Below are 15,847 nucleotides of genomic sequence, written 5' to 3'. Positions count from 1 at the left end.
TATTTTAAATAACTCTGGCCAATAATTTGAATCTCATAGAGCCTCAAAGCCACAATAATGTGACGCGAGTCCAGAATTTGTCCCAAATGAGCTAATTTGTCCTATTTTCATCCTATTTTGACTGCTATGCCATCATAAATAATGAAAATAATCCATCAAAAAAGGCTTTATTTTTTTAACCAAAGAGGCTAGAAAAAAATCTGAAAAATTAATTATTATTGTATTATTATTAGTATTATTATTATTATTATGTTTTAATTATTAATAAATTAATAAATGATAGTTTTTTTTATTTTAAAACTTCAACAGATTTCTAATTTTTCCTAATGACATATGATGTAATAAATTTGTATTTTAAAAATTAGTCTTGTTTGAATTTTTTTAACTGCAATTTTTAGGAAATATTTTTAGAACAACAAAAAGTGTGGTTATGATGACATCTGACTAGCTAATCCAGCTAAAAAGTCACTAAAATGCACTATTTAAATCTCATAGTTAAATAGAAACTGAGGCGTATAACCGCAAAAAGGTCCACTTTTTGAGAAAAAAAGAACCACCCCTTACACCAGGCTGGCTACAGGCCTGTGAAATGATGCTGACAAGGGAGTTGAGGATCCAAACACAACGTTTATTATACAGAGATGGTCAGGCAAGCAATGGTCAACACAGAGGCAATCAGATATGGAAATCCAGAGTTGTGGTTAAATATCAGGCAAGGGGTCAGAGGGCATGCAGGAATAAACAAATAAAACAAATCAAGGTTGATATACGGAAGGCAAGGCAAGGAAAATGCAACATAATGTTCACTAAGGGCATACTCGCACTATGTACAGTTGCCCTAGAAACCGGCCAAAGCATGCTTGTCCCCTCTTCCGTCTTCCACGACGGCCCACACTCACATTACATTCAGGCCTGGGTATGCTTACGTCATCGATGATGCCCTGTTCAGTAAGCGCTCTCGCTCAGCATGGTGAAGATTTCTCTAGTTATATAGTTTGAGTTGTTTGATGTGCGGTGAAACGCAGACAAATGTTTCACCGAACAGATCAGCCACTTTTGACGCTCATAAACAATCATAAAGTCCTCGTGCTGCAGGAATTAGGAGGTTTGCTGTTGGTGCGCAGCTGTGGTGCAGTGAGGGGTTTGCGCCTTTAATAAACTATGACTGTTTGCGTTCACTGAACAGTAAGAATGATTAATTAATCCATATGAAACAGTTCCTTAAAAGTCACGTCTCGCTTTCAGTTTCGGGCACAGACACGTTTTGCACTCACACGCAAGCTTACCATGCCAAAGCCCAATTGAACTGCACCTGAGCCCAATTCAGAGCACTCACACTTATCAAACGATCCGGGAAACGGGCCTGGGCACTGGGCATTGTGTGAGTAGGGCCTAACAGTTCAACAAGACTCAGCACTGATGTGTGTGTGTGTGTGCGCTGTATAAATGGTTCATGTAATCAGTCTTTGACGATCCTTCAGCTGTGTGTATGTACGTAGTCAAGATCAGGAACCGGTTGTGTGTGTGTGTGTGTTGCATGACTAGATCTTGTAGTCCATGAAATGACAGATTTGTAGATCTGCAGCCGCTAGATAGCTGGTGATCATAACAAAAATTACATAATTTAGATTACATTTTCATTTAGTTAAGCTCAATATTCCGAAATTATGTAAACTAAAACTGAAATAAAATAATTAGAAACTTTAAGCAGTACAATTTTCATACTACTAAAATGAAAAAAAAGTTTATTATTTGTTTATTTTTGGAAAAAAGTGTCAGAAGGTAGATTTCTTTTCTGATGAATCATGTTGAAGCTCATCTCAATCATCAAAAATACTGCTGAAGAACTACTGGAACCCACATGGACCAAAGATTCTCACAGAAATCAGACAAGTTTGGTGAAGGAAAAAAACATGGTTTTTGGTTACATTCAGTATGAGGGCCGTTCTGCAGAATAAATAGCAACATTAACAGCCTGAGGTATCTGGACATTTGTGCTGCCCATTACATTAAAAACCACAGAAGAGGGCAAATTCTTCAGCAGGATAGCGCTCCTACTCATACTTCAGCCTCCACATCAAAAATCCTGAAAGCAAAGAATGTCAAGGTGCTCCAGGATTGGCCAGCCCAGTCACCAGAGATGAACGGTATTAAGCATGTCTGGGGTAAGATGAAGGAGGAGGCATTGAAGAATTCAAAGGATCTTGATGAACTCTGAGAGTCCTGCAGGAACGCTTTCTTTGCCATTCCAGATGACTTTATTAATCAGTGATTTGAGTCATTGCAGAGATGTATGGATGGAGTCCTCCAAGCTCATGGCAGTCAGACACAATATTCATTCTGTTTCCACTGCAGCATGACTTTATATTCTATACTGGACATTATTTCTGTTCAGTGACAAGACTTTTGTCTAAGAAATGTCAGACCTTACTGTCCTAATTAAATAATTAAAAAAGAAGACATGATCATATTTTATTTTGGTAAAATAAGCGTAATCTAGAGGCCTTTGCCTTTCATATAAGACACTTATGATACCAAATGATCAACTAGAAGTCAAGTTGTTTCTAAAACTTGGATAGGCGACAAGACTTATGTCAGGTAGTGTGTATATTTATTTTTAATTCCTTGATTCAACTTGAATTTTAATTAAGCAAACCCAAAGTAAAGATCAAAAGATCTGATAAAAGGAAATCAACAATTAATTCAGAGACTCAATTGAACTAGTTATGACAAATCATCACTTAAAACTCGCTCAAAATGAGGCAAAAATTAAACATATGAGTATTACTCATTGGTGGAATAACCAACCAATGCTAAGTTTTACGATTTATTATTCTAAATGGAAATCATTTAAGTCTAAAATCATACAGTATATAATCACTAGTTAGCGAAGAAAATTCACTACATTCTGCCACTTCTGATATCAAACGACCAACTAGAAGTTATTATTGGTTGTTTCTAAAACTTGGATATTTAAATATAATATATAACGGTAGTTCAGTAATACTAGTAGTAATAGTAGAAAAAAAACTTTATCTTAAGTATACCAAGTAGCGACTCATGTTTACTCATCATTTGGCTTTTGGAAACCAAAAGTCACAGCATTTTTATTTTGTCTGATCATTTCTTAGAGAAAAAAAGGGAAATGAAACAATGGTTCCTGATACACCAACGCTGCAGGAACTGCTGATATATGGGTGACACTGGACATCTGTTTTATTTTCCCCCCTCTTTGCCTTTCTTCATCTGTGTTTGTTCAGTTCTTATCGACAGAGATAAGGCAACAGCCTCTGTTTTGTGAAGTCTTAACAGCAGCCTGATAATACTTTAGGTGTGGTGATCTGAACACCCAGCATTCTCGTACTGTATACCTTCACACTGAGTGGGCTTCTTTCATAACAGAGAATAAGACTAAATGTTTGAGCTGAAAATCATGGCTTTAATTGTATGACTTGAATTGAATTGTGTGTCACTGAAGAACGGAGAAGAGGATCTCAAATAGAAAACATAGTTTACAATATTTCATATGTGTCTTTGAATAATGCCTGTCCTCAAAACATCTGTGAGGAAAACTTAAGGTTATTTGTTGTTTTCATTGGTGTTTCTTTAAATGCAAATGAGCTGCTGCTCCCGCCTCCTTTCTAGAGGAGGGCGTAGCCTTTATAGCTCGTGCCAACTTAAATATTTAAATGCATTTTAACACCCAGTCAGTGTAAACTCCTCATGGTCAATTAGTATTTAAAGGTAGTACTTTTTCTTCTGAGATTTTAACAGATTTGTGTGTGTTGAGCATCAGTTAAGACAGCGTTAGCTCATGTCAGCTTTAATCGTGTATAAAACTGGATAATTTTTAGCTTTTTCAGCTAATTTCATCCTCCGGGTTTAAAATAATTTTGGGGTGAATCTACTAGTGATGACGCATCGGTTTCGCATTGTTATTCATAGCTTAGTTTTCTTATCGCAAGAGAAGACCCTGCTTATTAATTATTCATGAGAGCACGTGCTTTCTAAAGGCAAGGCAGACCTGCCAAACTGTAAAACATTGAGCATGGCACGCAGAATCCATTCATGAAGAGTTGTATGTATTTGTTTTCATGATCCATGGGGTTTGTTGCAAGCAAGCTGTTTTTTCAGGATAGCTGTACGAGAATTAAAGAATGGCTGACTTCGTCTTTTATCAGTTGGGTTCGTTACCATTCAGACACATCGCCTATATCTGTGCTGCCGTGTTCGCACAAATCCTCCAGGTTACCGGCAGGACTAATGCTTGAAATCGATAGAGAAACCTGCTGCACTGCTATCCACTCCACTGTGTCTGCATTCAGACCCGGGGATTGACGAGGAGAGAAGTCCTCTTCATTTACAGTGTTATATAAACATGATTATCTTTATAATAATATAACAAATTGTGGTTATGTGTATATAAAATTACGAATAACTAATGTAGCAGGACATTCAATTACTTACTGTTTATTTCTTTGTATTTTAACTTTGTAAACTATAAAATCATGCCACTCCTCACGGTTTGTGTCTCATTTTGTGAGCAGACTGACAAAAATTGTTCACTCCCCTCTTTCTCCCCTGTTCTGCAGACCACGCCCACTCCTCCTTCTGCACAAAGTGGGCCACGCCCATCTCGCAGCATTTTGTGAAAAAAAATCTGAGGTAGACTAAACCGAAATAGGGGGGTTTCATGGCCCTTTAAGCAGATTATCTTTTAAATATCAAACATAGGATTTCTGTTAAAAGCTAATTAAAACACTTGCGTTTCCATAATGGTAGTTGTGTCTGTGAATGTAAGCAAGTGGAGGAAAAAATGGAGTGTATCAGTATATTAGATCTGTGAAAGAACATGTTATTAATGTGGAGACCACACATTACTAACACAACTCAAATGAAATGATTTAAATTCAGGATATTCTGACAAATAAAAAAATAGGATTGCAATTGAGGCCTAAACAGAAATGGTGCTTTAAGACTATTTGTGCTATTTTTCATGCTCAAATATCAACCCAGAGGAAACGTAATAAGTGTATACATGGGGAATTTCAATAAAGTAACACATCTTTTTTTTTATTTCTCAGAACGCTCTCCTCACCGGCCCATTCTCCAGGCAGGCCTGCCAGCAAACGTCACTGTGCAAGTTGGACAAGATGCGAAGTTCGTCTGTAAAGTTTACAGTGATGCTCAGCCTCATATCCAGTGGTTGCAGCACTATACGAAGAACGGCAGCCGCTATGGTCCTGATGGACTTCCTTATGTCCGCGTATTGAAGGTAATGAATCCATATTTCTTAAAGGAATGTCATTTCATTTAAAGGTGCAGTATGTAGGATTGACTTGTAGGATTGTGGTTGAACTAGGTACTGCCAGCTCACAAAGCGTAAGTATTTTACGTTTTGTCAGTTTGGTGGCTAATTCATACGATTTTTTACGAGTTCAGTCGTATGAAAATGTACGATTTTAAAAAAGAGGCGTAGCACTCACCCCACCCTAACCCCATCCATCATTAGGTGATTAGCAAATCGTTCTAAATTGTACGAATTACATTCATACATTCATACAAGTTAGCCAATAGAGCAAAAAGTTATGAATTGCCGTGAGATTGTGTTGGTACTAATGTGTAAATTCCTAATATCTGAATGTTTTTTTTTTTTTCAACGGGCCCTTCCATCAATAACTTGACACACGGGCAGTTTGCAAGATCGATGACACCAACGGGAACAAGCTTACACTGTAAAACTGCTGATGTTCACGTTTGTAATATTTGTATTGCTTGCGAATTAAAAACACCTCATTAATATGCATCTCATTTCAGAGGCTGGGCAGAGGCCACACATACCTCACATACAATGAGGCAGCCTTCTGTACTGAAATTAAACATGCTGTTTTCCGCCAATCAGCAAATGGGCTGCCGCAATATAATTAGGTAAACTGGCAATGGGAGGAGTTACACACACTAAAAACAAAGACGAACATGGGTATTCAAAACCACACTTTTTTCTACGTGGTTTTACTGTTTGTCCACACGAAAACGCCGTCATGTCACAAAAAACGATAATTTCTAAAAAGTGCAGCCAGGGTCATTTTTCGAAACTCTGCCTACTGTTTTCTCCTTTTTTGATTGCCTAACATGGCTGGGATCACATCAAACGTGGAAGACACAAATGCACAAATTACGCACATTTGCGGCAAACTCATCACATATTTCGTGTTGTTTGCCCGCTGGATGGTAATTTGCCTCTGTTCCCACGTTTGTGTTGATTTATATGCAATTTACTCATGCAAATGCTTAATTTAACTATTTGGATTAAACCCAGTATAAAAGTGTCATTACCACCACCTGTTGGTTCATCGTGCTCTAAACATGCATCACGTTTTTTTTTTCTTCTTTTTTTTTTTGCGTTTTTATGTGGACTGAGAGTTTTTTTTTTTAAAATGAGAGCGAGGAAAATCCCACTTGTAAAAATACCCCTGTATGTGTAGAAAAGGCCTTAAAGTTCGCACACATCGGAACGCTTTTTGTTCACTTTTATCGTCAGTGTTTTTCAAGACGTTATTCTCCATTCAGATCCAAGAGATTTTCACTGCTGTCGAGCAGAAGAATGTGCAAAAAAACTCCTTGACGTTAGATGGCACTAATAAAAAAAACAGAAGGACCCTGGTGCACAGGGTGGCTCTACACAACTTTAAGCTTCTGAAACACAGAAGAAGAAGAGAGAAAGTTGATACATTTGTTTCTAAAATCCTTCACATTGTTTATTGGCGATTCCAACAAGCAATATTGTCGATGTCTTGTTTATCATACAGCATTTTTCATTCTGACAGTACAATAAGTAGCTCTACGTTCATATTGCCTCTGGGCATCTTCTTCAATGTGCACTCGCATTGACAGTTTTACGCTTGAGCGATATCAACTGCCCACTGTAAGCTCTGTGCTGTTTACAGCAACTCTGTGCACGTGAACCAAAAGCTAATCTGATTGGTGGAGAAGACGTGGCACATCAAGACAAAAAAAAAAAAATAGCATGAGGCGTTTCTTTAAAAATGACACTTTTATGCCTGGCGTTTTGTTCGTTAGTGTGCACGATCAGATTAACGGCCTGTATTCATGAACCGTTAAGCGTTAGCAAAAGAAAGCGGCCCGGTATGAACAGGCCTTTAGATACAGAACGCATTTTTAAAGGAGAATAACTGACTAGCATTGTTTTTTAAATAAACAAGTATGCCAACTTAGCATTTATATAAAGACTTTAAACAAAATTGAACAATGAATTGAAATGGCGTCATTTTAAACAAAGTCTAGCCAAATCGAAGTTTGCTTTAAATTCATTTTGGAGTTCGAAAACACCCACAAAAGTCAACAACTGGGTGGAGTTTGTTTTGACTACTAAACACATTTGAGCTGCCAATGGTCTGTGATGATCACGCAATCAGTAGCTATGTTCTGGAACTCCACCTTCTTTCAATAATCGTAAACAGTATATATTCACTCAGCCTTTTCAATCTTCTTTTTGCCCTCAAACGAAGAACAAAAAAAGCTTTATTTGAAGTATGTTGGGGCATTTAAATACAGCACAGGCTCATTCTGAAAACGTAGCTCTATATACATTACTGGAGATTGCGAAATATGTAGCCTGAGTTACATATGGCTGCATTTCATGTTTAAAATGAATGCAATGGGACGGTATGATGGCGTTCCTTTTGTTGCTTATCAGCTGACTGCTTACCTGCATGTGGACGGCATTTCATCTGTTACCGGTTTGGCCAGTAGCTCGACATGTACATCAGCAGACTTGAAACGCAGAGTGGAGTTGACCGTGATGACGTGGTTTGAGTCTGATAAAGAACGGTTTTCTAAAGCAGATAATACAAAAACAAAAGGCAAGAAATAAAATAAACAGGTAAATAACAGGGTGAGAATGTGGTAAAATCTGAAAACCTGGTAAAAATCAGGTGGACTTTCTTTTTCTGGATTGCTTTTTGAAACAGTTGGCAAGTGCAGTTGGGTTTAGGGAAGAGGCTGGGCGGGTCAGTAGGTGCTTTGTAAATTGCTATTGGTTGGTTAGAGGCAAGAGGGAGGGGATTGGTCGGTTGATCAGTTAGTCAACTGTGGCCTCTGGTGTGTTTATGTGGGAACAGCAGGCACGAATGGCACTCGCGAGAGAAATTTGAGATCTGAAAAAACATAAACAACATCCTCTGGTGGATTCGTGAAAACAAAAATTGCATTAAAACGTAGCTCCTGGGACATATTTGGCGCTCTCCAGAAATGTATATAGGGGTATGTAATCAGAATGAGCCTGGTTTGTTTGAACAACTATGTTTTTATGCTTTAAAAGAGTCAAGAACATACCGCACCTTTATTCTCAAATGTTTTCATGCTTCTGATTTCTTTTAGATCTTGCAAAGCCAAAAGCCTTGCAGGAGAACTCTTATTAGAGGGTGGTGGTCTCTTCTGTTCCGCTCTGTGAGAATATTGTAACAGGTTCCCATATGTGTGTTTTTGTCCCTCATTGCGGCGCCCCCTAGAGCTCGGGCATAAACAGCTCGGACGTGGAAGTCCTCATGCTCACCAATGTCACAGAAGAGGACGCTGGTGAAATTACGTGCAAAGTGTCCAATTATATTGGTGAGGCCAACAATTCCTGTTGGCTCATTGTCATACCAGGTAAAAAAGCAGGAGCGTGGCGCCCCTTTCCATCTCTGCTGGTGTGTTGGGTTGTTTTTTTGTCGTCGTGGTGCTCGTGGGATTTTTGCTGAGCCGTTGTGGTGTGGTCTGGTGTTTTATTTTCCTCATTTATTTTGGTGGATCTTTCCTGGTGCCCCTAAAATCCAGCCAATCAGCCATGGAAACAAGCCTTTGGTCTGTCCTCGCCACTTGACTTCCTGTTCTGTGTCAAGTTTCTTTGTCTTATTCCACTTCCCCCCTTTCTCCTATAACCTTTTTTTGTTTTGGCTAAAAGGCAGCGGCTTGTTTTCCATGTTTCCTCACTCGTGTTTGCATGGACCCCGCTGGGTTCACCTGTGTTGGGTACAAAGGTTTCAACTTCCATTGAGCAGTGGTGGACGAAGTACACAAAATTAGTACTTGTGCAAAAGTGTAGATACCCTAATACAATATTACTCCTGTAGTATAAGGTACTAATATTTGATATTATTTAAAAGTACATAATTTGTACATTACTTAAGTAATAAAAGTATTTACTGATGAATGTTTATCTTTTCTAAGAAAGTTGAATTAACAAAACGTGTCATACTCTTATAATCACACTGATAACTTAAGTAAAAACGTGAAACCACATTCAGACCATTTTGTAAACTCTGTGAATCATTTAATGGAGACTCACTCTGAACAGATCATTTAAATCAGTGAATTGTTTACTGAAGACTTTGAACATTTGAATCAGTGAATCAATCATTGGAGACTCTGAACAGATCATTTGAATCAGTGAATTATTTACTGATGACTCACTTTGAACAGGTTATTTGAATCAGAGAATCATTTACTGAAGACTCTGAACAGATCATTTGAATCAGTGAATTATTTACTGACAACTCACTTTGAACAGATTATTTTAATTGTGAATCAATCACTGGAGACTCTGAACATTGGTCATTTGAATCTGTGAATTATTTACTGACAACTCACTTTGAACAGACTATTTGAATAGTGAATCAATCACTGGAGACTCTGAACAGATAATTTGAATCAGTGAATGATTTAATGACGATTCACTTTGAACAGATTATTTGAATCAGTGAATCAATCCCTGGAGACTGAACAGATAATTTGAATCGGTGAATTATTTACTGACAACTCACTTTGAACAGATTATTTGAATCAGTGAATCAATCACTAAAGACTCTGAACAGATCATTTGAATCAGTGAATTATTTATTGACAACTCACTTTGAATAGATTATTTGAATGAGTATAAATCAATCACTGGAGACTCTCAACAGATCATTTGAATTAGTGAATCACTGACTGTAGACCAAACAGATCATTTGAATCAGTAAATCATTTACCAAAGACTCACTTTAAACACATTATTCGAATCAGTGAATTATTTGCTGAAGACTTACTCTGATCAGTTCATTTGAATCAGTGAATAATTGACTGGAGACTCAGTCTCAATACGTCAGTTGAATGAGTGAATCATTTAGTGGATAATCACTCTAAATGGATCGTTTGAATCGTTTGAGAATCAATGAATTATTTACTTAAGACTCACTCTTAACAGTTCATTTCAATCAGTGAATTATTTACTGACATCTCACTTAATGGATAAGTTGAATCAGTGGATTATTTGCTAAAGTGTTACTCTGAAAAGTTCATTTGAATCTCTGAACTATTTACTTACAATTCACTCTGAACAGATAATTTGAATGAGTGAATCATTAACTGTAGACTCACGCTGAACAAATGATATTAAATCATTTGAATTTAGTTTCCTAAAACACATGTACTCCAATAAAGTGTACAGACACTTAAAGCAAGTACATAACTACAGTAGTAAAGTAAAATAACACTTACTGTTACTGTCCACCACTGCCATTTAGATCTGCGTTTACTTCCTTTTTAATGATCTACTCCACTGAAACTGGAACATCTACCATTTCTGCAATGTGTAGATGGGAAATATAACATTTCTTCTTGGTATTTTGGGTCTGATTTGTTCCTTCCTTCACCTCCACCTTCCTCTTCTTCTGTGTTTCCTCCTCTGTTTCTCTCAGACGGCAGGTGTGAACACTACGGATAAAGAGATCGAGGTGCTCTACCTGCCTAATGTAACTTTCGAGGATGCGGGCGAGTATACGTGTTTGGCGGGTAACTCTATTGGGATCTCCTATCACACTGCTTGGTTGACGGTGCATCCAGGTATAAACTCACCTTCCACTGCTTCTGTACCTCTTGTTTCTCTGTTTGTCAAAGGCACATTGGTTGAATTCACGCCAACTTTCTTTGAAAGGGAAAATGAGGCACTTGGGATAGTGCTATGCTGATGGTTCTGTTTTATTTCTTTAACTTAAACTAAATCAAAACAAGAAATTCCTTGTCAGTTATTTTGTATTATTTTATTTTGTATTGGTAATGTTTTTGCTCTTGTTTTAATTTTAGTTAACCATTTTATTTATTTATTTATTGTTTTTATTTATTTATTTATTGTTTTTATTCATTTATTTATTTATTTAAATACTGGTAATGTTTTCTCTGGTTTTGTTTTTAGTTTACCATTTTATTTATTTATTTATTTATTTATTTATTTATTTATTGTTGTTATTTATTTATTTAAATACTGGTAATGTTTTTTCTTTGGTTATATTTTCAGTTAATTATTTATTTATTTTATTTTATTATTTATATTATAATTTTTTTGTTATCTGGTATAAATAATTAGTTTTATTTATATAATAATTTTATTTATTTATTTATTTATTATAAAGTATATGTCTGATTTTATTAAGGTGAATTTTTTTATTTTATTTTATTATTACATTTTATTTTATTACATTTTATTTTATTTTTAAGTACTGGTAATTTTTTTTCTCACATTTTATTTTTAGGTAATTTTATTTTTAGTTAATGATTTTATTTTTATTTAACAATTTAATAAAATTATTTTATTTTAATGTTCAATTACTGGTTATGTTTTTTGTCTTGTTTTATTTTAGTTAACCATTTTATTATATTTATTTTATTTTAATACATTTGATTTGATTATATTGTATTAAATTCAATTTAATTAAATTTACTTTAATTCATTTTTTTACGAGGAATGTTATTCTCTGGTTTTATTTTTAGGTAACCATTTTAATTTTATTACATTTGTTTAAGTAACGTTTTTATTTTTTAATTACTGGTAATGTTTTTTTTTCCTCTGGTTTTAGTTTTAAACAATGATTTTATTTTATTTTTAGGTACTGGTAATGTTTTTCTCTGGTTTTATTTATAGTTAACTTTTATTTTATTTTATTTAATGTTAGTATTTATTTATTTTTTGAAGTACTGGTAACATTTTTTCTCTGGCTTTATTTTATTTTAGTATTTATTTATGTATTTATTTATTATTATTATTTTTTCATTTAACTACTATTAAATAAATAATATTGTTCTGTGAATTTTATTATTTTATTTTATTTTATTTTATTTTATTTTATTTTATTTTATTTTATTTTATTTTATTTTATTTTATTTTATTTTATTTTATTTTATTTTATTTGTACTGGGAATGCTGGTTTTAGTTTTAGTTAACAACAAAAAGCCTTTCATTTCCACAGAAATTATACAATGATTTAAAAAAAAAAAAAAAAAAAAACTCAAGTATATTAAATCATCATTTAAATTTAAAATCCACAAAACTGTACCCAAGTGCCTTGAAATCCCTGTTATAGTCATTTTTCTTTTTCAGACTAACATTTTACTGGTTTACTTGTCATCTAAAGGCTTTGTGCGATTGGGAATGAGAGATTGGAAGCGAGAAACAGTTTTGTGTTGTCAGTTCATTACAAAAAAATCTAATAACTTGGATTATTTCTCACTGGCTTAAGTTTAAGTTTAAAAGTCACGCAATGTTAATGATGATAGAATACAGATTTTATTACATGAACTATAAAGTATAATTTAAGCTCTAATAACTGCTTTAATCTCTAAAGAAAGTCTCACGATTTTCTTATCAAGACTTTCTTAGTTAGTAGAGCCACTGCAGCACATCAGAGTGTGTGTGTGAGTGTGTATCTCAATGTGAAGGACCAGATTTAGATCTTTTGTTGCATGTCCACACATTTTTGCCAGATTGAACTAAAAAATCTGACGTGTTTCATAGTTTTATGTGCAGCATTTCACTATTTTGTGTTCACACTAACATGCATAATGCAACAGCGCTCACCTCAATGCATTTTAATAAGAGTCCATTTCCTGACACGGAAACAGGCGAAATCTTTGACCGCAAATGGCAGCACTTACTGGTCTGCGGTCAGACAGATGTGTATGTGTGTGTGTGTGTGTGTGTGTGTGTTTCTGAAGGACTTCAAGTGTCAGGAAGTACTTGAGTACTGTGGTCATATGTAAAGCATTTTTCTTAGCGTGTGTATGTTTGCAGGGCCCATTGAGTGTCAGGAAATATGCTCTGATCACCGAAGAGCTCTTTTTTTAATATTGCAGTTATTAAAGGAAGATCAGACTTAGGTTTTAGACGTTCCTCCCGTAGAAAACTCTCTCATATGTCTTGATATGAACTCCTGTTGAACTCGGGTTATTAAAGTTAACCAAAACCTTTTTTTGTTATTTGAAACAACATGAATGTTTATTGAAATAAAGCTGTGTGTGTGTGTGTGTGTGTGTGTGTGTGTGTGTGTGTGTGTGTGTGTGTGTGTGTGTGTGTGTGTGTGTGTGTGTGTGTGTGTGTGTGTGTGTGTGTGTGTGTAAAAGCTTTTTATAACTTAGGCCATTGCAGACCACATCATTTAGCGTGATGTACAATCAAATTGTTTTGCTTTTATTTATCTTTGCTGACTTTTAGTAACTTTAGTTTAACATGAGTTCTTATGGAGACATGAGATTCCTTGTGTTTTACTTTCATTCCACCACGTCTTCAAGGAAATGTATATAAAATACTCAATAAGTAAAAAGAAAAAGTAAGAAATGAATGAATAAAAAAGGGTGACACAGTGGCTCTGTGGTTAACACTGTTGCCTCACAGCAAGAAGGTCGCTGGTTGCATGTTCTCCTCGTGTTGGCGTGGGTTTCCTTCAGGTGCTCCGGTTCCCACCACAGTTTAATCACATGTGATATAGGTGAATTGAATTAGCTAAAATGGCCGTAGTGTATGAGTGTGAATGAGTGTGTATGGGTTTCCCAGTACTGGGTTGCAGCTGGAAGGGCATCTACTAGGTAAAACAAATGCTGGATAAGTTGGCGATTCATTCCACTTTGGTGACCCCTGATGAATAAAGGGACTAAGCCGAAGAAAAACGTTATAAGGCAGACATGTTAACGTTTTATTAACAAATTGTCAAGCAAAAAAAAAAAAAAAAAAAAAAAAAAAAAAATATATATATATATATATATATATATATATATATATATATATATATATATATATATATATATATATATATATATATATATATATATATATATATATATATTAAAACAATAAATAAATAAAATAAAAATATAGATATATTTAATAAATAAAATAAAATAATAAATACTGTATTATTATTATCATTATTATTATTTATATATTTATTTATTTATTTATTTATTTTATTATTTGGTTTATTTAAAAAAAAACTCTTAAACATTTAAATTAAAAGAGAAAAAATAAATTAAAACTACAAGTTAAAAAAGCTATTTAGAATTTTGTTCTACAAATCATCAAGGAAATATATAAAAAAACAATAAATAAATAAAATTAAATAAAATTATAGTCATATTTAATAATTAAATAAATTTTGTTATTATTGTTGTTATTAATATTTTGTTTTTATCTTTTTTCTTTTTAAATTGTTTTAACAAACACTTGAGCATTTCAATTAAAAGACAAACTAAAAACAAATTAAAACTGTATTTTTTGTGATTAAGTTTTTATTGATTTTATATGTGAGTAGTAACAGCATCTTTACAATTTTCTTTCAATAAACAAAACAAGATCCACTCCTCAACCCAATTATTATTATTGTTATTATCATTTTATTTGTATTATGTATTTTATTTTTTGACAAACACCAGAACATTTAAATTAAAAGAGAAAAATAAAAACAAATTAAAACTATAATTTGAACAAACAATTTATTGTTCTATTTCAACAAATCATCAAGAAAGTATATTTAAAAAAAAATAGACATATTTAATAGATAAATAAATAAATAAATGTTGTTATTATGTATTTATTTATTTATATATTCATTTATTTAATTATTTTGACAAACACTTGAACATTTAAATTAAAAGAGAAAAATAAAAGCAAATAAAGCTGTATTAAAAAAACTATTTATAATTTTATCAAATCATCTAGAAAATATATATAAAAATCAATCAATAAATAAAAATTATAGACATATTTCATAAATAAATAAATGCTGTTGTTATTATGTATTTATTCATTTATTTATTTATTTATTTATTTTGACAAACATTTGAACATTTAAATTAAAAGAGATAAATTAAAACAAATTAAAACTATATTTGAAAAAAAAAAACTATAATGGTAACTAAATTATACTATAACCATAAAAACCATTAAAATATATGTTTTTAACTGATTTAACTGATTTATACATACATTTTTCTTAGTTTTCTATATATTTAATATGAGTAATCTTGTTTGAGTAGTCAGAGTGTCTTTATTGGTTATTTATTGCTATAACCTTTAAAAAGAAAGTTATCAGTGCAAATTTAGATAGATTTAGTGTCTTTGAAAAACCCTCAGTGTGTGATGTGTGTGTGTGTGAGTGTGTGTGTGTGTGTCTCTTCCTCTCTCATTTCTTCCCATTCTTCCTACTGACCCAATATCCTTCCCAGATACCTTAATGTCCTTCATAAGCATCTTATAATATGCTTTACCAACATTAAAGTTTCTGGTTCGGTATTCTTCACCTGTATCATAATTTATTATTGGTCACACTTTATTTTAATATACAATTCACTCTGTTAACAAAAATCAACTGAGACCTTTAGCACAGTCAAACACTTCTGAATATTGCTTCACAGCTGAGACGAATCCCATCGAGACGGATTATCCTCCAGATTATGTGGAGATCGCCATCTACTGTATAGGTGTGTTTCTGATCGCCTGTATGGTGGTGATCGTGGTGGTTTGCCGGATGAGGACGTCGGC

The 15,847-nt window shown here is 33.7% G+C and overlaps 1 protein-coding gene across 15 annotated transcripts in view; it reads left to right on the top strand.

Annotated features, from left to right (window-relative positions):
* The window catches only part of fgfr2 (fibroblast growth factor receptor 2), a 127,079-nt gene that overhangs the window by 62,487 nt on the left and 48,745 nt on the right, over positions 1-15,847 (top strand). For 8 of the 15 annotated variants that reach the window (NM_001243006.1, NM_178303.3, NM_001243004.1 and 5 more), the window contains 3 exon segments: positions 5,085-5,275; positions 10,740-10,884; positions 15,721-15,847. The exon segment at positions 15,721-15,847 is cut by the window's right edge. In NM_001243006.1, coding sequence (NP_001229935.1) covers positions 5,085-5,275; positions 10,740-10,884; positions 15,721-15,847 — 463 coding nt within the window. 15 annotated transcript variants of the gene reach the window in all.

The sequence above is a fragment of the Danio rerio genome, chromosome 13 (genome assembly GCF_052040795.2).
Source record: "Danio rerio strain M-AB ecotype USA chromosome 13, GRCz13ab, whole genome shotgun sequence".
Classification (NCBI taxonomy): domain Eukaryota; kingdom Metazoa; phylum Chordata; class Actinopteri; order Cypriniformes; family Danionidae; genus Danio; species Danio rerio.
Note: the sequence above shows the minus strand (reverse complement) of the source record. Positions and strands in the feature narration are given on the sequence as shown.